Source organism: Nomascus leucogenys, chromosome X (genome assembly GCF_006542625.1).
Source record: "Nomascus leucogenys isolate Asia chromosome X, Asia_NLE_v1, whole genome shotgun sequence".
In the NCBI taxonomy this organism is placed as follows: domain Eukaryota; kingdom Metazoa; phylum Chordata; class Mammalia; order Primates; family Hylobatidae; genus Nomascus; species Nomascus leucogenys.
The window spans coordinates 56,911,580-56,935,256 of record NC_044406.1 but is presented as its reverse complement, the minus strand read 5'-3'; the positions used below and the strand labels follow the sequence as shown (position 1 = coordinate 56,935,256).

At 45.2% G+C, this 23,677-nt stretch overlaps 1 protein-coding gene across 1 annotated transcript; it reads left to right on the top strand.

The window, feature by feature from the left end:
• The first annotated feature begins 2,183 nt into the window (after positions 1-2,183).
• On the top strand, positions 2,184-8,435 carry ASB12 (ankyrin repeat and SOCS box containing 12). The gene is made up of 3 exons (XM_030807430.1): positions 2,184-2,327; positions 6,955-7,801; positions 8,161-8,435. The coding sequence occupies exons 2-3, from the start codon at positions 6,979-6,981 to the stop codon at positions 8,292-8,294; spliced, it is 957 nt and encodes a 318-aa protein (XP_030663290.1). The 5' UTR covers positions 2,184-2,327; positions 6,955-6,978; the 3' UTR covers positions 8,295-8,435.
• Positions 8,436-23,677: the final 15,242 nt, after the last annotated feature.

The window sequence follows — 23,677 nt, the reverse complement described above, 5'->3', positions numbered from 1 at the left end:
TTTAGCAATAAAAATAAACAAACTTGATACATACAGCAACTTGAATTAATTTCAAGGACATGCTGAGTGAAAAACCTAATTCCAAATGTTTATGTAATGTATGGTTTCATTCATATAATTTTGAAATTATAGATATGAAGAACAGATTAGAAGTTTCCAGGGGTTAGGTACCAAGGTGGGAAGAATGGAAAGGAAGTAGGAAGGAAGTAGATATGGCTATAAAAGGCAATGTGAAATATCCTGATTGGGATAGAACTATTCTGTATATTGTCTAAGGTGGTATACACAAGCTACATGTAATAAAATTGTATAGAATTAAATGTACGCACAGACACAAAAAAGTACAAGTAAACCTGGGAAGATTTAAATAAGATAAGTGGATTGTATCAATGCCAATGTCATACTTGAGATATTGTACTATAGTATTGCAAGATGTTAGCATTGGGAGAAACCCAGTAAAGTGTACTTGGAATCTGTATTAATTCCACAACCACATGTGAATTACAATTATGTCAACAAAAACTTACATTAAAAAATCCTGCAAATCTTTTTTTCAAGAATAACACCTTACTCTGTCATCTTTAGCATCATAATAGCTTATTTGTTGACTGCTAATTGGGCCTGCATGAGGCCTCAGACAAAGTCCCCTGGCTCAAGCTAAGCTGAAACTGGTATGCTTTTTGATGTTTCTGATCTTCAGAGTCACTGATCACACTAGGACATTCCGACATTTTCCAGAGGAGTTATCTGGTCTTCTGTGAGTTCCCTGGCACTATCAATGTGCAAGCATGTTGCTTGACCACTTCATGAGTGCGGTAGACAAGACTGGGGAGGGAACTAAATAGATACCAGATTGAAAGAAATAGATGAAGGAGCTGGGGCTGTTTTCCCTGAAACAAGGTGACATGGAGGATATAATATCTGGGTTGAGATCCTTAGAGGGCTGTTTTGGGGCAGAAAAAGTGAGAGCTGAGTTTTTGACAAAGTTCCCAGTGCTGGACACATTAAACTAATGGTGATGCTTTAGGGTGAGGAGAGTGGGAGGTTGTGGGCATTTTCTTCAGGCTAAGCCTGGTGGGTCAGTGGACTGGGAAGGTCTTTATAAATGACCAAGGCCTTCTTAAGCTTTAGAAAAGCTGAGTGAGAACACATTCTGTTATGGAGGCTTCTCCTTCCTACCCTCTTCCTCACTCTGAGCAGTGGGGGAAGAGGAAGGGCAATGAGTTGGAGGATATGCAGAGAGGCTCAGTTCAGAGGAGAAAAAAGAGATTCCTCAGGGATCTGGAACTAGAAATACCATTTGACCCAGCAATCCCATTACTGGGTATATACCCGAAGGATTATAAATCATGCTGCTTTAAAGACACATGCACACGTATGTTTATTGTGGCACTATTCACAATAGCAAAGACTTGGAACCAAGCCAAATGTCCAACAACGATAGACTGGATTAAGAAAATGTGGCACATATACACCATGGAATACTATGCAGCCATAAAAAATGATGAGTTCATGTCCTTTGTAGGGACATGGATGAAGCTGGAAACCATCATTCTCAGCAAACTATCGCAAGGATAAAAAACCAAACACCGCATGTTCTCACTCATAGGTGGGAGTTGAACAATGAGAACACATGGACACAGGAAGGGGAACATCACACACCAGGCAGGGCCTGTTGTGGGGTGGGGGGAGGTGGGAGGGATAGCATTTGGAGATATACCTAATGTTAAATGACGAGTTACTGGGTGCAGCACACCAACATGGCACATGTATACATATGTAACTAACCTGCACGTTGTGCACATGTACCCTAAAACTTAAAGTATAATTAAAAAAAAAAAAGAAAAAAAAGTGTGCTAGGCTGAGGCTGGGCCTTCTCAGTGCCCCCTGATGGAGGTGTGGGAACACCCACAGCTCAGGAGCCTCACCCTGGCTCCCATTTGAGTGGCAGGGAGGGATATAGGAGGATAGGCTGGGAGCAGGAACCCTAGCCTCGCCAGGCACCTGTCTATCTGTCAGTCAGTCCTTCCAGGACTTCCCCGTGGGAGAGCCCCTCCTCTTACTGAAATCGCTCCCAGAATGGCACTGGTAAGATAACACGGCCTGGGAAGAGGGGGTGGAGGGTAGCCTAAAATTAGCCCCTTGGACCAAGACTAGGGGCTGACTCCTAGTCTTTCAGTGGCATTGTTAACAGTGGGAACTGAGAGCCCCAGCTGCTCCAGGTTGGGGCCGTAGGGGCTCCCTAAGGAGGGGACACCAGGGCCCCAATGTTTCACAGAGGGGCAGGGGCAGCGACCCCGGGCAGCACGGCCTCAGGCTGAAGCCCGGTGAGTACCTGGAGCCTAGGACCGGTTTGTGAAGAGTGACCACTGCGGGCCCGCAGACCTGTGATCACCCACTACCCGTTGTAGGCTGTTTCCGCTCGGTCTGGGACTTGGTGGGAGTTGGGGGAGGCGCTTGGAAGGTCGTTAGGGCAACCCACCAGGAGGAGGGAGGAGGGATATAATGCCAGCTCCCTGCCTTGTGTGTCCCAAGAGGATATGTCTGCCTAGGACGTCGGGTCTAAACAGACCTGCTTCTTGAGAGCAATTGCAATTATACACTACAGGAAGTGTGGAGATTTGTCTTTGTGTCCCTGTGTGGTGTTGGCTAGTCTGTGTGTATGGGTGCCTTCGAGTGGGTTTAAGGGCATAAGGGCAGAACTCCTAAGGGTGGGAGAAGGAAGATGAGGCTTAAAAATGTTCTACTAATGCCTGAAGGAATGCTCTAGGGTGCACGGAAACCAACCACTTTCCTGTAGGAGTACTTAACCTGGATTCACAGACACCAAGAGAGCCTTAGATAGAATTCAAGGGGTCCAGAAACTTGGATGAGTAGACAATTATCTTTTTTCCCCCTAACCTCTAACTAAAATTTACTATTTCCTTCAAGGATGAATGCAGGTATCAAATGGCAGTAGCATAACAAGTTCATGTAATTTGGTTACCAGAAGAAACCACAGATATTTCATATCATATTACAGTTGTGGCAGAGATCTTGAAATGTCATTTATTACCACTTAGAAATTATTACTAGACCTTTTTATTTAATGTGTTACTAAAGAACATCTCTTACTATATCATGCATTTAAAAATATTTTGACAGTCACATTTTAATATAATTGGTTTTCTTTAATTTTATGTGTTTTATGTAGTAAAAACCATTCTGAAAGGTGTTTACACACTTCGCTAGTTTGTCACAGGAACCAATATCACAAAAAAAGGTTTAAAAAACTCCTACATGTTTAGGATCAGGAAGGAGCTACGTGCACATAACAGGCACATAGTAACTTTGATTAATAAACTACAGCAAAGTGAGGTTAGACAACAGGCTAGCTGGATTTCCTTGTCCTTATCTAATGGAGGCAGAATTCACTCCAGTGCCACAGTCAGCTGGAGAGCATGGCTTGGTCTCCCTCTGGAGGCTCATTATATGAGCTCTGCTGTGGGCTCTTGGTATGACACTCAAAAGCTGAAGATCCTGGGAGCTGCAATATGACTCTGCTGGAGTCAAGGGAGGCGGGTATGTGTTTGTGTTTCATCTTGTAATAGAAAGAACAGGAGGAGGAGTAGAGAAACCTGGATTCTATTTCTGACTCTGCTTTTGCCTTGATGTAAGGCATATGGCAAACCCCTTACGCTCTCTGGGCTCAGTTTCCTCCATCCAAAAAATGGGGATAATATTACCTATTTTGTTACATGAAATTGCTTTGAAAAGCACAGGATTATAAGTGTGTTCTGAGTTCTTGTTAATGAGACAACTAACAATAACAACCGTGTGACCTTACTAAAGTCCCTGCTCTGCTCTGAACCTTGGTTTCCCCATCTCTAAATTGAAAAAATTAAATTAAATGATCTACAAGGTCCCTTGCAGCTCTGAGGTTCTAGAACATTAAGTAGGGAGCAATAGCCTTAGAAAACGGAGACATAAGTAATAATCATCATCACAGTAAAAATAGTTACTGAGAACTACTTTCAGGCATTATTCTAAGCACTTACTATGTACTAACTCATTTAATCCTAACAACCCTCCAAGGCAGGTACTATTGTTATTTTGTCTTTACAGATGAAGAAATGGGCACAGAGAGATTAAGTGACCTGCCCTAGGTCACACAGCTGCTAAATGCCAGAGCTGGGGTAGAAGCAGAACTCCCATGTTTTGCCACTACCACATATGGCCTCTTTATCTGCACTAGGGACAAACAAAGACCCATATAGAAGTTACAATACAGTGTGATGACTGCTATAGTGCTATAACACAGACTCTGGAGGAATTAACTTGGCAGAAGGAGTTGCATGCGGCAGAAAGAAACATGGTGTATATGGAGAGCCATCATTTCTTGTCTCTTGTCACTGGATCTCAGGATATAAGTCAAGGAGTAGTAGGAAGTGAGGCTGGAGAGATTGGCCAAGATTTGTTCATGAAGGACCTCTGAGCTGGGCTAAAGTATTTGGGCTGTAGCTGGAAAGAAAGGGGAGCCATTAAGGTATTTAAAACAGAGAATTAGTAGAGATCAGATATGTATTTTTAAATTACCACTTTAGCAACAATGTGGAGAAAATATTGAAAAGAGAAACTACCTATGAGACCACTATAACTGCTGAGGCAAAAGGCAGTGGGGGCCTAGATAAAGCATGGTCAATGAGAATGGTCCCTGAAGAGCACAGATGGTCTGAAGAGGTCTTTAGTAGGTAAAATCCACAGGACTTGATGGGATTTTATGAGAGTGGGATAAAGAGGCAAGAGGATTGACAGAAGTCTTGGGTTTTGGTTTGGTTGACCAGGTAGATGGTGAGGAAATGATATATGGATCAAGTTTAGTCATGGTGGTAGTGGTGGTGATGTGATACTGCTATCTTTGAAGTGCTTGAAGAAACTCAGCGGATACATGCCTGGAGCTAAAGAGAGAGCTGGGGGCTTGGATAGAGATGCTTAAAATAATCAGAATAAAGGTGAGAGTGACTGGAGAGAAGAGGATGGAGAAGAGAACATAAATATTTCAGGGGAGAATGGGAAGGGAGAAAAATCAGGAGAGTGTGCTAGCAAGGAAGCTGATGGAGGAGTTTATAGGGAGGAGTGGTCTGTAGGGGTAGATATTCCAGAAAAGTCAGGGAAGAAAAGATCTTCAAGACATCCACTGGATTTAACCACAAAGATGACATTTTGAAGAGCTTTCTTGATGTATGTTTGAGGGTGGGTGAAGCCAGACTGCAGAGAATGGATAAGTGAATGGAAGGTGGTGAAGTACATAGTAGAAAACTCTTTGGATATGTTTGGTGTAAAGAAGGGAGAGATGAAGAAAAAGATAGCTAGAGTGGGACAAAGGACCATAGAAGTTTATTCTCCTAAGTTTTGTCTCCTAAGATGGAGGCTGAAGGTGCAGAGTATGTAGTAGCTCTCTTACTCCTAACAACCTCATGAGAAAGGGACTTTCATTTCTGCCTTATAGATGAGGAAACTGAGTCCCAAAGAAGGGAAGAGACTTACTCAAGATTACTCAGCAAGGAACTGAGAGTGCTGAGCTACAAACCTGGGTCTGCTGGATTTCCAAAATCCTGTCCTTCCCATTGCACCCCAAGAATGAATAAATAATAAGACCATATATGGAGCTGATGCTGGTGGGTGGGGAGGGGCCTAAAGTTTAGGGTGACCCTACCCACCCACCTCATAATTTTCTTTCTGTGAGGTAGGTACCTGAGGTCCCAGACTAACAAAGAGGGGTGGGGGTAGACAGTGAATAAAAGAAGGTATGAGGCCCTGAGACCTCGGCTGCAGGGTATGGGAGAGTAGGGGAACTTAAGCTCTGAGAAACCTGCCAGCTCGCCCTGATGACATTACAAACTGAGGTGGGTGACCTTGACACTGAAGCACTGGTAAGGTCAGAGGTTAGGTTGAGTCAGACATTGAGCCATGAGTGGTTTTGTAGGGCCTGAGGATTATGGGAAGAGAAGAGTTGAAGGTTGAGTCAAAGGCTCTAGCCTGGGTCAGACAGAGAGGATGGAAAAAGGCTTAAGCCAGAGGAATGGGGAGGCAGTGTTGACAAAGGGACTCCTGGATTAAATTGGTCCTAGGGGAGAATCTAGTTGTAATCAGAGAGGAAACTTGCCCTGGGAACCTCGACTGTTTCCTGCCATCTGTCTTCATTTTACTTGAAATATGTTCTTTGTAATGCCACCTCTTCATTTAATCAGTAAATATCATTCAATACCAATTTCCTAAATACTTCTGTTCCTGAAATATGGGGCCTTCATCTGAAGGAAGGTTACAGAAGGCTCAGGTGAGGGAGCTTTAGTCATATATGAGGGGCTGTGAAGAGTTAAACTATCTGAAAATGGAGTTAAGGGCTTGCCCCAAAAGATTGATGTCAGAAAGCTCAGGGATGACAACTTGACACCACAAAGTATGGTTATATTGGCCTAGCCAGTGCCAGGCCAGAGCCACCTTACTAATCCACACATTCTGAACTGAGGAAAATGCATCTACCAAATTTCCAGCCATGATATAGCCCTACTAGGGGTAGAGGAATACAAGATGAATACAGGGTCCTTGCCCTGGAGTTTATACACTAATGGAACATAGATAAGCAGAAATGTGGTGTGAAAGTTCATAGCTGAAGTTTAGTTGTGATCCTCCAGAATCCCTGAGCAGGAAGAGGAGATTAGAGAAGGCTTCCTAGAAGTAGGAGTTTGAGGGGCAGGCAGAAGAATGTATGCAAAGGCATCAAACTGTAAAATGCCCTGACCTGTTTTGGCAGTGTCTTTGGGGCCTGAAATAAGACAGTGGGATTGAGAGTGAGAAGTAGGAGACCCATGAATGAGTAGCCTGTTGGTGAAATGGAGGGAGATTTCAAGAAGGGTGCATGTTCAGGCTTTTGATGGGTACCCTCATTCTCTCCCACTTGTTTGTCACCCACAGATCTGGCATTTCCTTGTGCTCATAATGAGAATAGTTCTCCAATTAGCCAAGATGAACCTCATGGACATCACCAAGATCTTCTCCCTCCTGCAGCCCGACAAGGAGGAGGAGGACACCGACACAGAGGAGAAGCAGGCTCTCAATCAAGCAGTGTATGACAACGACTCCTATACCTTGGACCAGCTTTTGCGCCAGGAGCGTTACAAACGTTTCATCAACAGCAGGAGTGGCTGGGGCGTTCCTGGGACACCCTTGCGCTTGGCTGCTTCTTATGGCCACTTGAGCTGTTTGCAAGTCCTCTTAGCCCATGGTGCTGATGTTGACAGCTTGGATGTCAAGGCACAGACGCCACTTTTCACTGCTGTGAGTCATGGCCATCTGGACTGTGTACGTGTGCTTTTGGAAGCTGGTGCCTGTCCTGGTGGTAGCATCTACAACAACTGTTCTCCCGTGCTCACAGCTGCCCGTGATGGTGCTGTTGCTATCCTGCAGGAGCTCCTAGGCCACGGTGCAGAGGCCAACGTCAAAGCTAAACTACCAGTCTGGGCATCAAACATAGCTTCATGTTCTGGCCCCCTCTATTTGGCCGCAGTCTACGGGCACCTGGACTGTTTCCGCCTGCTTTTGCTCCACGGGGCAGACCCTGACTACAACTGCACTGACCAGGGCCTATTGGCTCGTGTCCCAAGACCCCGCACCCTCCTTGAAATCTGCCTCCATCATAATTGTGAGCCCGAATACATCCAGCTGTTAATCGATTTTGGTGCTAATATCTACCTTCCATCTCTTTCCCTTGACCTGACCTCACAAGATGATAAAGGCATTGCATTGCTGCTACAGGCCCGAGGTGAGTGGTGAACAGGCCAGCCTCACAGGCCACCTGGCTTGGAGGTCCCACGGCCCCAAATCACTGTATAAGCCAATCCTCTGAGGTGCACTGGAGAAAACTCCATCTTCCTCCCTCTCCTGGGGCCCCAGTAGAGAAGAGGTTATGTATTACATGTTAGAGAAAGGTCAGTAAGATAAGGTTGGGTGGGGGTGGGGAGCATTGGCCCAATTTCTGTTTCTGGCTTTGCCAGTGACTGTTTTATTTCTTGGAAAGGATAGAGCATCAGGGCTGTAGTAGCCAGGGGAGGGTGAATGTAGGCTTGTGTGGGAGAATTGTGCTGATAATTGCTCCTCATGACCTGTTTCTTCTTGCTGTAGCCACTCCACGGTCACTTCTATCACAGGCCCGTTTAGTCATCCGCAGAGCCCTGTGCCAGGCTGGCCAGCCACAAGCCATCAACCAGCTGGATATTCCTCCCATGTTGATTAGCTATCTAAAACACCAACTGTAATCTTGCAGTCTCCCCAGGAACTTAGGATGCCTCCAAAAACCACCTGGCGACTCAGGTAGCTAGAGGGCATTACAGCCTCATCCACTTACCTGGAGCTGCTTTCCTGTATTATCCTCCACAATAAAATTCTCCGGAAAATAAGTCCCAGTGTCTGCTGTGTCTGGTGTGTGTGGGCATGGATGGGGGTGTGGGCGTTATTGAGGGAAGGGGTATGATTGGCCATGGGGAAGGATAGCAAATGGTCTGGTATCTGACAGGTACAGGAGTCTGTAAGACCAAAAGAGGAAACTAACCCAATGGCCTATACCTCCCCACCAAGATCCTTTAGAGAGTGTTGGGAGCTGTGTTGCCCTGGAAGCAAGGTCCTGAATAATACAAGTGGGTAGAAGGGTAGCATCAGCTTGCCCAGCCCTGTGCCTCCCTTCAATTCTCTGGCTGCTACAAGACACCTTTTCATTGGCTGTCCCCCAGTCCCATATTACTTTGAGTCAAGTGACTGAGGAACCTCCCATTCACTCACCTTGAATCATAGGCTGCATTTCCGCTAGTCCAGTTTATATTCAAGATCTACCTGGGTAAACAAACTATCAAATATTTATGACAGAATATCTAATGTGAAAAATAAATTGGTTACATAGGTGATAGGCTGAGAATCCAAGTAAGACAAGCAGATAACCTAGAGATTAGCAAGTGCAGGAAGCCAGCATAACTTCTAGGCTTCAGGGGTAAGGGAGGAGGGACAGGGGTCATCTGATTGAAAGTGAAATCGCAGGCCTGCCCACAGGGGCTAGAGCCACAGATGAGAAATGCTCCTGAGCTAGAGGATGGGAAGAGGTAGCCTCTTCTTTCCCTCATTCCTGCCCTTCAATCTACCTCTGAAGTCTCTCTCATTGAGGAAACCAGAAGTCAATTAATATTAGAACCTGAGAAACACAGCTTACAGGGGTCAACCCCCTTGTAATCAGAGTGAGGGTGAGGTGGTGAAGAATGGAGGGACCATGGGAGGAGGTAGTATGACCTAAACCAGGAGCTGGAATCACACAGCAGAATTGGAAGTATGCTGATAGCAGGAACCACAGAGGAGACACAGCAGGGGCACCACTCAAGGCAGAGAAGGCAGAAGCTAAGTACCCTGGCTTCTCCATTTTCCCTGCCTTCCCACCAATGCCTTCTATTGGTTAAACCCAGCCAGAAGGTAGTTGACTTGGAAGCCCGGGAAATGCAGCCTGTAGGGGTCAGACCCCCTATAATGTGGAGAACAGGGGAAGGAGGCAAACAGACCCTGGACCAGCACAGATATCCACTTAAATCCAGGGAAATTCATTTTACTAAATTTTAATCCCTCCACAGGACCTTTTTGTATTTCTCCTGTACAACTGTGGGTGAGGACATGGATGAGCAGTGAAAGGGACACAAGATTAAGGGGTAGAGGAAGAGAGCCTAGATAATCTGTCCCCAGGAAGCACTTTATATATTTAGAGCCCTTCCTGGGAGCTGCTTTGATGGTCTCCTACATCATGCTCCCCTATCACTGGGAAAGGGAGGCAGAGCACGGAGTCTTAATCTGATTTGCCCCTCACCTCTCTCACCTTCCCCACTCTCCCTAGCTACTTCTGCCTGAGAGACTTTAGGAAGGAAGATGAGAAAATTGGACCTCTATCTCCATGCTCCCGCCCCACCCAGCTTTCAGATTTTCTTTCTTAGGCACTTTGGGAAACAGTACAACTGTTTTTATCCAAGGAACATGAGAACTAAAGAACTGAGGGCTTCAGGGTAGGCATCCTCAGCTCTCTTCTATCTTTCTTTCAATCTGGGCTCCTAAGTGGTAGTTTATGCAAAACCCCACCCCTAGCCCTGCCTGCCATTCCCTTAGGGCCCTTGGGGACTGAGTCAACCTCAGCAGCCCTATCTGCTATAGATCCCCAGGAAAGTACACCCTTCGAATGGGGCCTGGCCAAGGTGGCCTCCTCCATGGCATCTGGGACACAGACTCTGGTTGACCCAAGAAGGCACATGGACACTCTGGGCATTTCAAAGTACATGTGCTTGAGGAGGTTATAGGAATGTACAAAATTCTAGGTAAAGAGGAAGGGCCAAAACTCTTAGCTTCAATTTCCCAGATGAGGGAAATTGAGAACCCAACTAAGGTAAGTGCCCATGTTATTATTTATGGTCCAGCTCTTCAAAGTACTTCTAGCTGTTCTTTCTCCAGTTGCCTGTGCTGTTAGTGAGAAGAGACAATTTTAAGTCCTGGTGCCTTAATCTTTTCCCCTCCCCAGGTCTCATCATTCCCATCCAAAAAATGGGCCAGGAGTTGGAATGAATCACCTCAAATTCTGATGATGACTTTTCCAAGGCAATTTTGCCTAGGAAGTATGAGAAGAAAGCAGAGATGCTATTACTGCACCTAGAGTGAAATCTTCCTCTTGGCCTTTAGTGTCTTGTTGGCACTGACTCCAGGTGAAAGCTCAGTTTCCTCAATCCCCCTTACCCCCAGCACAGTCACTAGCTTTCAGAAGGCCAAATCTTAACTACTTCAGGTAAGCTAGGCCCCTTATCTCCCCTTTATCTCTCCTGACCTCCCTTTCCTTTCTGCCTTTCTTCCTTCCTCCCTCCCTCATTTCTTCTCTCCTGCTATCAACTTAATGTTGTACTTCCCAAATTCATATGTTGGAACCTAATCCCCAGTGTGACAGTATTAGGTGGTGAGGCATTTGGGAAGTGATTAAATCATGAAGGCTCCAGTTTCATGAATGGGATTAGTGACCTTACAAAAGAGGCCCCAAAGACATCCCTCACTCCTTTCACCATGTGAGGACACAGCAAGATGCTGTTAATAAACTAGAAAGTGGGCCCTCATTGGACACCAAATCTGCTGGCACCTTGATCTTGGACTTTCCAGCCCCCCAAACTGAGAGAAATAAATTTCTGTTGTTTCTAAATTGCCCAGTCTAAGGTATTTTGTTATAGCAGTGCAAGCAGACTAAGACACCTCCCTTTCTTCCTTCCTGACGTTGCCATTATCCTGGATCTTGGCTCTGCTTTGTACATGCCACTATCAGTCTGCACTCTCTCCTGCAATGGGAAAATTATTTTGCTTTATTCAAAAAGATGGCCCCCAAGGACTACATCCAATGTGTAAAATGGCCCATGGGACTCCAGAAACCAGAGATCCCCATTCAGCTGCTAACTTGACAGAAAGCCTGATGGAGAAGGTGGTATTTGATCTTTGCTTTGAAAGGTGGAAAGAATTTTAATCAGCAGAGAGGAAGCAAAAGGTATTAGTGGAGGGAACTCTATGAGCAAAAGCATAGAAGTGGGAAAATGCAGGGAAGCTTGGTTTCAGCTCAGTGAATTTGAGCAGGAGCTAGGTTGCAGACTAGATTGAAAACAGCCATGAATACCTTGGTTTTTTAGACTTGAAGGTTTCAGTTCTTAGAATGGGACACTTACACTCACAGGAATGACTTTCTGAGCATATGGAGAACATGTTCTCAGGACATATCTGTTAGCATTAACTAAACCACTGTTGTGTGTGCACATATCAATTTACTTACAAGTTATTTGCACACCTATAATTTCATTTACTTCTTAGAACAATTCTGTGAGGTAAGCAGAACAGTTTTTGTACAGATGTCGCAACTAAAGCCCAGAGAAGGGAGGGGACTTGACACAGTGAGGCAGTGGCAGAGCCAGAACTGAACCCACAAGACTCCTGATGCCCCAGCCAGTGTCCTTTCCCAAGATGCCGCTTTGCCTCATGTGTGAATGTTAGCACTGAGGCAGGGGTGGTGCATGGAGGTTGCAAGCTCTGACTTCATTTTCCAGGCCTGGGTCCCCACCCTCCCACTGATAGAACTTAGCACTAAGGAGTGATGTAGCAAGGTAAGAAAAGGTGGCAGCCCCAGTGACTGGGGATAAGCTAAAGGGACTGGGCTAAGCCCACAGTGAGGGGCTGGGCATATGGGAGCATCAGAGGTCTCCCTCTCCCTGCCTAGGGGTCAGAGGGGCCCCAATTCTACTTTGCTGGTTATTTCCAAACTCTAAAGGGGTTTCATTGTTCCCTCCGCCTTGAGGAAACTCTGCTCCTAAACAGTCAAGCCAATGACCATCTGTTTCATCCGGGTATCTTCTGAGCTCTATCCACCTACAGGCACAGAAGACATTAGCTTCCAGCTACTAGCCTCCTTGCTAGCTCCTACTTTGCCAGTCTCCAAGTAGGCTGCTTCTTCCCCAGAGAAAATCAGAGGCTAGGCTGGTGGCAGAATCTGGTCCAGTGATACCTCCAATGCTCTAGCTTGCAGTTCCTTCACCTCCTTGACTCTTACACCACCCCTCACTCTCCATTTTAGTATCCTTGGCCTTACCTGGAAATGCAGGTTCCCCTTTCTAGTCAGAATTGCTTGCTTTCCCAGAAGTTACATTCCTGGAAATCTATGGTTTGATTCCACAGAATCTATTCAACAGATATTTATTGAGTACTTATTCTGTGCCAGGAACTGCATTTCAGGCACCACATAAGCCTAATTTATCTGCATTTCCCCTCTCCCCTGTCTTCCCTTCCCTCACTGTCCATCTTTGACTCTGTCTTCAGTCACTTCAGTCTCCACACTAACTTTGGATCAAGCCGTTGTCCTCTCCTAAGCCTGGTCTAAGGAACACTATAGAAGAAATAGGAATAACTAATCGTCATAGAAATCTAAAGAATCGAGAGAAGAGTGATGGTCACCGGAGGCTGGGGGACTTTGGGGGAAAAGAAATGGGGGATCATTCATCAAAGGGTATAAAGTTTCAGATAAACAGGATGTGATGATCAATACTGAGTGTCAACTTGATTGGAGTGAAGGATGCAAAGTATTGTTCCTGGGTGTGTCTGTGAGGTGGTTGCCAAAAGAGATTATTAAAATCTGAGTCAGTGGACTGGGAGAGGCAGACCCTGCCTCACACAGTCTGGGTGGGCCCAATCTAACCAGCTGCCTGCTCGGCTAGAATAAAGCAGGCAGAAGAACGTGGAAGGAATAGACTGCCTGAGTATTCCAGCCTTCACCATTCTCCTGTGCTGGATGCTTCCTGCCCTCGATCGTCAAACTCCAAGTTCTTCAGCATTTGGACCCTGGGACTTACACCAGTGGTTTGCCAGGGGCTCTCAGGCCTTTGGCCACTGACTGAAGGCTGCAATGTTGGCTTCCCTACATTTGAGGTGTTGCGACTCAGACTGGTTTTCTTGCTCCTCAGCTTGCACAGGGCTTACTGTGGGACTTCACTTTGTGATTGTGTGAGTCAGTAATACTCCTTAATAAACTCCCTTTTATATATACATATATCCTATTAGTCCTGTCCCTCTAGAGAACCCTATTACAGATTTTGGGACCAGACGTGGGGTGGTTCTAGAGAAACAGAATATTAAGGATGGAGTTCTTTAGTTGGTTTTGGGGTTTCTGGGGTTGGCTGCTTAATGTGATTAGACGCCAAAATGCTAAGGACTCTACTTCTAATAGTATGGAGATCATTGATAGTCCTTGGTGTGAACAGTTTAGAGAGTTATGCAAAATAAACACATTTGATACTCCTGATTCACTGCTTGTGAGAGGCAAGGAGTTTAGTGACTATACATAATACCTTTGACCATATGTGGAGAACCAAGTAATATAATAATGTTGGTTGGTTGCTCCTAAGTTAACTGGACAAAATGATGAAAGAAAATGATGAACTCAGGGATTCTAACTCTCAGCTCCAGAAGTACATACTGATCCTCAAATCTTCTAAGATTGCCCTGAGAGTCTTATCTCTTATAGAGAAACAGCTGAAATTGTGTAAAATCAGACACAAATTCTTGTCATGCGAGTGGCTGACCTGCAATGAAATGTGCATGCACAGCCTCACCAGGTGTCTACTGTTAAAGTGAGGACATTGATTAGAAAAGAGTGGGACCCTGCAATTTGGAATAAAGACACGTGGGAGGACCCTGATGAGGCTGCGGGCACTGAGCCCCTAAATTGTGATGATCTTTTTTTTGCCAGAGAAAACAGCCTCCTTACCCCCAGTGGTGGCAAGATCCCCTCCCTACCCACTCTGCCATCAGCCTTTCCACCTTTGTCTGAGGAGATTAACCATGAACTGCCTGAGGCAACAGTAATGTCCTCCCTTGAGGCACTTGCCAGGCAAGACAAGGCTGATTGTCCTCAGGACCCACCCGCAACACCGCTGTTTGCTTCTAGTCCTATAACTAGACTCAAGTCCCGGCGAGACCCTAGAGATGAGGTTTACAGTGTGACACACAAGGAGGTGCACTACACACTCCAAAAGAACTGCTTGTGTTTTCTAATTTATATAAGCAGAAATCTGGAGAACAGGCATGGGAATGGATATTAAGGGTGTGGGATAATGGTGGAAGGAACATAAAGTTGGATCAGGCTGAATTTATTGATATGGGCCCACTAAGCAGGGATCCTGCATTTAATGTTGCATCTTGGGGAGTTAATAAACGTTCTAATAGTTTTATTTGCTTGGTTAGCTGAAATATGGATCAAAAGATGGCCTACTGTGAGCAAGCTGGAAATGCCTGATCTCCCTTGGCTTACTATAGAGGAAGGGATCTAAAGGCTTAGGAAGATTGGAATGCTAGACTGGATTAATCACTCTAGACCTACTCATCCCAGCTGGGAGGATCCAGAAGACAGACCCTTCACCAGTAGTTTGTGAAACAGATTTGTGACGGGAACACCTGCATCCTTGAAGAGCTCTGTGATTACTCTTCTCTGTATGCCAGATCTTACACTGGGAACCGCAGTAACTAAATTAGAAAAATTTAAATGCAATGGAAATAATTGGATCCTGAGGTGGCAGGGGTCAAGTGGGGGCACTCAACCATCAAAGGCAAGATGGGTGTAGTTACCGTAACGGAGAGCAAGGCAAAGCAGCCATCAGAATAGTCTGACTTGTGCAGAGCTCTGGCTTTGGCCAATTAAACATGGTGTTCCTGGAAGTGAAATTGATAGAAAGCGTACTGCATTCTTTCTTAATTTGTAGGAGCAGAAAACTTCGAGGTCAAGTGGACAAAAGACTAATTTGAATTGTAAAAATATAGAATCACAGCCCCTCAATCCATTTCCAGACCTGAACCAGTTTACAGACCCAGAACCCCTTGAATGAAGGGGAAGCTGAATCCCCTTGAGGAAAGACCCAACTACAATACCAACAATTTATGCTGTTAATCTTTCTCCCATCCTTCCCCAGGGAGACTTCTGGCCTTTTACCAGAGTAATTGCATTGGGGAAAGGGGAATGATTAGATTTTTGGGGGACTACTGGACACTGGCCCTGAGCTGACATTGATCCAGGGGGCCCAAAACATCACTGTGGTTCTCCAGTTAAAGTAGGGGCTCATGGAGGTCAGGTAATTAATGGAGTTTTAGCTCAGGTCTGACTTACAGTGGGTCCAGTGGGTCCCCAGACTCAACCTATGGTTAACTCCCCAGTACATGAATGCATAATTGGCATAGACATACCTAGCAGCTGGCAGAATCCCCACATTGGTTCCTTGGCTGGTAGGGTGAGGGCTGTAAATCAAAAACAACATCACATCCCTGGAGAGATTGCAGAGATTAGTGCTACCATCAAGGACTTAAAAGATGCAGGGGTGGTGATTCCCACCACAACCCCATTCAACTCTCTTATTTGGCCTGTGCAGAAGACAGATGAATCTTGGAGACTGACAGCAAATTATCGTAAGCTTAGCCAAATGGTGACTCCAATTGCAGCTGCTATACCAGATGTGGTTTCACTGCTTGAGTAAATTAACACATCTCCTGGTACCTGGTATGCAGCCACTGATTTGGCAAATGCCTTTTTCTTCATTCTTGTCCATAAGGACCATATGAAGCAATTTGCCTTTAGCTGGCAAGGCCAGAAATATACCATCACTGTCTTACCTCAGGGGTATACCTACTCTCCAGCTTTATGCCATAATCTTGTTCACAGAGATCTTGATCACATTTCTCCTCTACAAAATATCACACTGGTCCATTACATTGATGACTTTATGCTGATTAGATCCAGTGAGCAAGAAGTACAAACACACTGGACTTATTGGTGAGACATTTGCATGCCAAGGGATGGGAAATAAATCCAACTAAAATTCAGGGACCTTCTACCTCAGTAAAATTTCTAGAGGTCCAGTGGTGTGGGGTCTGTCGAGATATTCCTTCTAAGGCGAAGGATAAGTTGCTGCATTTGGCCCCTCCTACAACCAAGAAAGAGGCACGATGCCTAGTGGACCTATTTGGATTTTGGAGGCAACACATTCCTCATTTGGGTGTGTTACTCTGGCCCATTTATTGAGTGACCTGAAAGGCTAGCACTTTTGAGTGGGGTCCAGAACAAGAGAAGGCTCTGAAATAGGTCCAGGCTGCTGTGCAAGCTGCTCTGCCACTTGGGCCATATGACCCTACCGATCCAATCATGCTCAAAGTGTCAGTGGCAGATAGGGATGCTGTTTGGAGCCTTTGACAGGCCCCCACAGGTGAATCACAGCGGAGGCCTCTAGGATTATGGAGCAAGGCCCTGCCATCTTCTGCAGTTAACTACTCTCCTTTTGAAAGACAGCTCCTGGCCTGTTACCGGGCTTTGGTGGAAACTGAATGTTTGACTCTGGGTCATCAAGTCACCATGCGACCTGAACTGCCTGTCATGAACTGGATGCTTTGTGACCCATCTATCCATAGAGTGGGGCATGCATAGTAGCATTCCATCATCAAATGAAAGTGGTAGTACATACAAGATTGGGCTTGAGCAGGTCCTGGGGGCACAAGTAAGTTACATGAAGGAATGGCTCAAATATCCACGGTCCCCACTCCTGCCACCCTGCCTTCTCTCCTCGAGCCTGCACCAGTGGCCTCATGGAGAGTTTCTTATGATCAGTTAACAGAGGAAGAGAAGACTAGGACATGGTTCACAGATGGTTCTGCATATGCATATGCAGGCACCACCCAAAAGTGGACAGCTGCAGCCCCTTTCTAGGACATCCCTGAAGGACAGCAGTGAAGGGAAATTCTCCCAGTGGGCAGAGCTTGGAGCAGTGCACCTGGTTGTGCACTTTGCTTGGAAGGAGGAATGGCCAGATGTGAGATTTTTTACTGTTTCATGAGCTGTAGCCAATAATTTGGTTAAATGGTCAGGGACTTGGAATAAGCATGACTGGAAAATTGGTGACAAAGAAATTTGAGGAAGCGGTATGTGGATGGACCTCTCTGAGTGGTCTAAAACTAAGAAGATATTTGTATCTCATGTGAGTGCTCACCAAAGGGTGACCTCAGCAGAGGAGGATTTTAATAATCAAGTGGATAGGATGACTCATTCTGTGGACGCCACTCAGCCTCTTTCCCCAACCACCACCATCATAGCCCAATGAGCCTATGAACAAAGTGGCCGTGGTGCCAAGGATGGAGATTATGCATGGGCTTTGCAACAAGAACTTCCACTCACCAAGGCTGACCTGGCTGTGGCCACCACCGAGTGCCCAATTTGCCAGCAGCAGAGACCAACACTGAGGCCTCCATATGACACCATTCCTCTGGGTGATCAGCAAGCTACTTTGTGGCAGGTTGATTATATTGCACCTCTTCCATCATGGAAAGGGCAGTGGTTTGTCCTCCCCAGGACAGACACTTATTCTGGATATGGGTTTGCATATCCTGTGTGCAATCATTCTGCAAAGACTAACATCCGTGGACTCACAGAATGCCTTATCCACAGTCATGGTATTCCACACAGCATTGCCTCTGACCAAGGCACTCACTTTATGGCTAAAGAAGTGCAGCAGTGGGCTCATGCTCATGGAATTCACTGGTCTTACCATGTTTCCCATCATCCTGAAGCAGTTGGAATGATAGAACGGTGAAATGGCCTTTTGAAGTCACAAGTACAATGCGAACTAGGTGACAATGCTTTGCAGGGCTGGGGCAAAATTCTCCAGAAGGCTGTATATACTCTAAATCAGTGTCCAATATATGGTACTGTTCCTCTCATAGCCAGGATTCACGGGTCCAGTCATCAATGGGTGGAAGTAGCACCACTCACCATCACCCCTAATGACCCACTAACAAAATTTTTGCTTCATGTTCATTACTTTCTACTGGCCTAGAGGTCGTAGTTCCAGAGGGAGGAATACTGCCACCAGGAGGCACAACAATGATTCCATTAAACTGGAAGTTAAGATTGCCACCTGGACACTTTGGGCTACTCCTACCTCTAAGTCAACAGGCTAAGAAGGGAGTTCCAATGTTGGCTGGGGTGAATGACCCGGACTATCAAGATGAAATCAGTCTACTACTCCACAATGGAGGTAAGGAAAAGTATGTGTGGAACACAGGAGGTCCCTTCGGGTGTCTCTTAGTATTACCATACCCTGTGATTAAGGTCAATGAAAAACTACAACAACACAATCCAGGCAGGACTACAAATAGCTCAGAACCTTCAGGAATGGAAGTTTGGGTCACTCCACCAGTAAGAAAAAACGACCTGCTGAGGGTGCTTGCTGAAGGCAAAGGGGATGCCAAATGGGTATTAGAAGATTATAGTCATCAATAACAGCTGCAGACCAGTTGCAGAAATAAGGACTGTAATTGTCATGAGTATTTCCTCCTTATTTTGTTAAGAACATGTTTGTGTATGTATACACTTGTACTGAGAGAATATCTTCACTTTATTTCCTTTCTTTTTCCTTCATCATGTGACATAAGATTTATTGACTTCCTATCAGCATTTAAGTGTTGTTATCTTTATGTAATAGCACTTCGGCTAAGGATTAGTCAGCTTCCGGTTGTACAAAGGATAGCTGTATTATGTTGGGCTTAATTTTGACATTATTATTGTCTTTATTTAAAGATTATATATGATTTCAGGAGATGTGTATGGGTTCAAGTCGACAAGGGGTGGACTTATGGTTAATATTGAGTGTCCACTTGATCAGATTGAAGGATGCAAAGGATTGTTCCTGGGTATATCTGTGAGGGTGTTGCCAAAGGAGATTAACATTTGAGTCAGTGGACTGGGAGAGGCAGACCCACCCTCAATCTGGGTGGGCACAATCTAATCAGCTCCCAGCTCAGCTAGAATATAGCAGGCAGAAGAACGTGGAAGGAATAGACTGGCTGAATCTTCCAGCCTTCATCATTCTCCTGTGCTGGATGTTTTCTGCCCTAGAACATCGGACTCCAAATTCTTCAGCTTTTGGACTCTTGGACTTATACCAGTGGTTTGCCAGGTGTTCTCAGGCCTTCACCATTCACTGAAGGCTGCAATGTCAGCTTCCCTACCTTTGAGGTGTTGTGACTCAGACTGGCTTCCTTGCTCCTCAGCTTGCACACGGCCTATTGTGGGAATTCACCTTGTGATCGTGTGAGTCAATTCTCCTTAATAAACTCCCTTTCATATATACATATATCCTATTAGTCCTGTCCCTCTAGAGAACACTGACTAATACACAGGAGAAATAGGTTTTGAGATCAATTGCACAGGAGGGTGACTACAGTCAATAAGAATGCATGATTTATTTCAAAGTAACTAAGAGAGTAAATTTCAAATGTCTCACCATAAAACAATGACAGGTAAACAAGGTGATGGATATGTTAATTAGCTTGATTTAATCATGCTACATTGTATACATATATCAAAACATCATATTATATCCCATAAGTGTATACAATTATGATTGTCAATCAAAAATAAAAATAACTCTAAAGAGTTGATTTCCATCAAGCACTTATATGTTCCAGGCAGTGTCCTCAGTAATCACTTCACATGGATTAACTCATTTATTTCAATGGCTTTGTTTTACTCATGCCTATTTTATAGATGAGGAAATTCAGGTGCAGTGAAGTTAAGTAGGCTAAGTGAAGTTGCTCTAGGTCACACAGCTAGGAAGCAGGATGTCACAAAACTACAGAATAGGGTGGCTATACATTCCTGGATGACTGCCTAGCTGGACCTTTACCAACTAGTCCATTGTCTGCAGTGGCTATTTCAAACCTTGTCCAATATTAACAGACTTCCTTGAACCTCCCTCTAGTACTGCTTTTCCTCTCACTGTCAACTAGGAATTTTACCTCCTTCCTCCCAGAGGAGGTAGAGGTCATAAGGAGTGACATCTTCAACCTTCCATAACAACACACTCTATTGAGTCCACCCATTTTTCCCTCTTGTCTTGATCCCTCGTCCCAGCAAAGGTTAATTCATCTGTAAGGGCTCTGGATTCCATCCCCCACTCCCACCCGTAGTCCCATCAATTATCTTGTTTCCTGTATCTTCTACTTGATTGATTTCTTTTCCTCTCAGCACATAAACAACTCACATCCTTCCATCTTGTAAAAACAAACCTGAACACCAGGGCCCCCTCTAGCTACCACATCTTTGCGGTCAAACTTCTAGAATAAGGAAGCTGTATACACTTTCCCCTTTCTCACTGACCATTCTCTTGACACCCCAGTGCAGTCTGGTGTATATCTACAGCTCTGTCCTGAACTGGCCTTGCCCATATCACCAGTGACTTGCTAGATCCACATCCAATGGCATCTTTTCTGCCTGTATCTTGCTGGATTTCTGGGCAGCATCTGACACATACACTCTTGGTAACTCTGTCTTTTATAAAATCCCAGTACTTTACTTGGCTTCCAGGAGAGCCAGTTCTCTTTGCTCTGGCTTCACATTGCCAATCCCTCTTTCTCTGGGCCTTGTGGGCTTCTATTCCTCACTCTTCTCTTTCCCTCACATCATTCATCTAAGGTGTCAACACCAAGTCCAGCCAGTTCTGTCTTCCAAATACATCCAGAGTCCAATCAGTTTCCACCACCTCCACTGCCTCTAGTCTGATATGGATCACTATCAGAGCCTCCTTCCTGGCCTCTCTGCTTCTTCATTTGTTGCTGTAGCTCCCTAAATGTTTTACTAAGGTCATGTAACTCCTCAACTCAAAATCCTGCAAAATCTAAAGTCTTTAAAATGACTCAGAAAACTATACATTGTCTGTTTCCCTGTGTCCTCTCTGACCTCCTCTCCTACCACTTTACTCCACTCACTGTGTTCCAGGTGCACTGGCTTGCCTACATGCTCCTCTAACATTTCAGCATGTCACCACCTCAGGGACTTTGTACTTACTTGTCTCTCTACCTGGAATGCTCTTCCTCCAGATATCCTCATGGTTTGCTCTCTCAGTTCCTCTAGGTCTTTTCTAGCATATCACCTTCTCGAACTTCCTTGTTTAAAATAGCACCCCTCAGTACTCCCTATACCCATTTCCTGCTCTATTTTTCTCCATCACATTATTTTTTCAAGAGACAAGGTCTCACTATGTTGCCCAGTCTGCAGTGCAGTGGCTATTTGTAGGTGCAATCCCACTACTGATCAAGATGGAAGTTTTTATGTGCTCCGTTTCTGATCAAGGCCAGTTCATACCTCCTTAGGCAGCCTGGTGGTCCCCTGCTCCTGGGAGGTCACCATGTTAATGCTGAACTTAGTGCAAACATCCTATCAGCATAGTACACTTCAGCCCAGAACTCCTGGACTTAAGCTATCCTCCTGCTTCAGCCTCCCAAGTAGCTGGGACTACAGGCATGTGCCACTGACCCAGGATCTCCATCACATTTATTGCCATCTGACCTGTTGTATATTTTATGCATGTGTTTGTTCATTGTCTATCCCTCACGGAGCTTCCATTTTCATGATAAGAAAGAGAAAATTTAAAAATGACTCTAAAATAAATAACAATAAGAAATATACCAAGGGGTGGTAAATGCTGTGGATAAGAAAGAAAGGCCTATTAAAGAATTGGAGAGTGAAGGGGGTGGAAATGGGGATTGCTATTTTATACATCAACTGTTCAGTGAAGGTGTCACTATTAATGACATTTGAGCAGCCACTTGAAGGAAATGAGGTGCAAACTATGCCAATATTCAGAGGACAAACACTGTAGGCAGAGGGAGCAGCCAGTGCAAAAGCCCTAGGTGGGATTTCTGACAAGTGACATTCAGTATGTCCTAAACAAAATCATTACATTTTCCTAAATCTTTTTTTTTTTTTTTTTGAGACGGAATCTCGCTCTGTCGCCCAGGCTGGAGTGCAGTGGCACAATCTCGGCTCACTCCAAGTTCCGCCTCCCGGGTTCACGCCATTCTCCTGCCTCAGCCTCCCAAGTAGCTGGGACTACAGGCGCCCGCCACCACGCCCAGCTAATTTTTTGTATTTTTAGTAGAGACAGGGTTTCACTGTGTTAGCCAGGATGGTCTTGATATCCTGACCTTGTGATCCGCCCACCTCGGCCTCCCAAAGTGCTGGGATTACAGGCATGAGCCACCATGCCTGGCCACATTTTCCTAATTCTGTTCCTGTATTCCTCAGTTCAGTGGATGACAACACCATCCAGCAGTCCCTTGCCCAAGTAAGAAACTCAGGAGTTTTCTTCCTCTTCCACTAGACTGGTTGCCCTTGAGACCAGAAGCTATGTGTAGTCCATCATTCTGGGTAATGAGTGTGTCACTTAACACAGGGCCTGGCACAAAGGAGATGCCCAATGAATGGTAACATCACACTTCATTGGTAGATGCTGGCACTTAAGCTTGATATTAGGCCTGAAAATGCCCCATTTCATGTTCAGTAAATACATGCTCGTCAACAAGTTTGTGCCAAACTCTGTTGAGTGCTGAGGATATGAAGATGAACAAAATATTCTGCCCTGGGAAACTGAGTCTGGGTCTGCACAATAAAGTGAATCTGTGCATAAGGAATCATAGGCTCATGTGTGTTTCTATTGAAAACTGGTTTCGGCTGGGTGTGGTGGCTCACGCCTGTAATCCCAGCACTTTGGGAGGCTGAGGTGGACGGATCACGAGGTCAGGAGATCTAGACCATCCTGGCTAATACAGTGAAACCCCGCCTCTATTAATAATATGAAAAATTAGCTGGGTGTGGTGGCAGATACCTGTAGTCCTAGCTACTCGGGAGGCTGAGGCAGGAGAATGGCGTGAACCTGGGAGGTGGAGCTTGCAGTGAGCCGAGATCGTGCCACTGCACTCCAGTCCAGGCGACAGAGCGAGACTCCTTCTCAAAAAAAACCAAAAACAAAACAAAAACTGGTTTCAAAGTCATATTAGCAGTTCCATAACTTTGAAGATCTGTACACTGGATCAGAAGGATAGCAATAATAATAACAGCATCAGTAACTAACATTTATTGAGACCATCTTATGTACTAGTCTCTGTGCTACTTCATATGGACTACTCAATTCTTACCACAATTCTGTGACATGGGTGCTATTATTTTCATTTTGCAGAAAAAAATGTTGAGACTCAGAGAGGTAAATTAACCTGCCCAGATCATACTGCTCCTAAGTGG

Excerpts from the sequence above, each read along its gene's own strand:
- ASB12 (XM_030807430.1), top strand. The coding sequence starts at position 6,979 with ATGAGAATAGTTCTCCAATTAGCCAAGATGAACCTCATGGACATCACC. Across the intron at positions 7,802-8,160 it reads ATTGCTGCTACAGGCCCGAG|CCACTCCACGGTCACTTCTA; the intron begins GTGAGTGGTGAA and ends TTCTTGCTGTAG.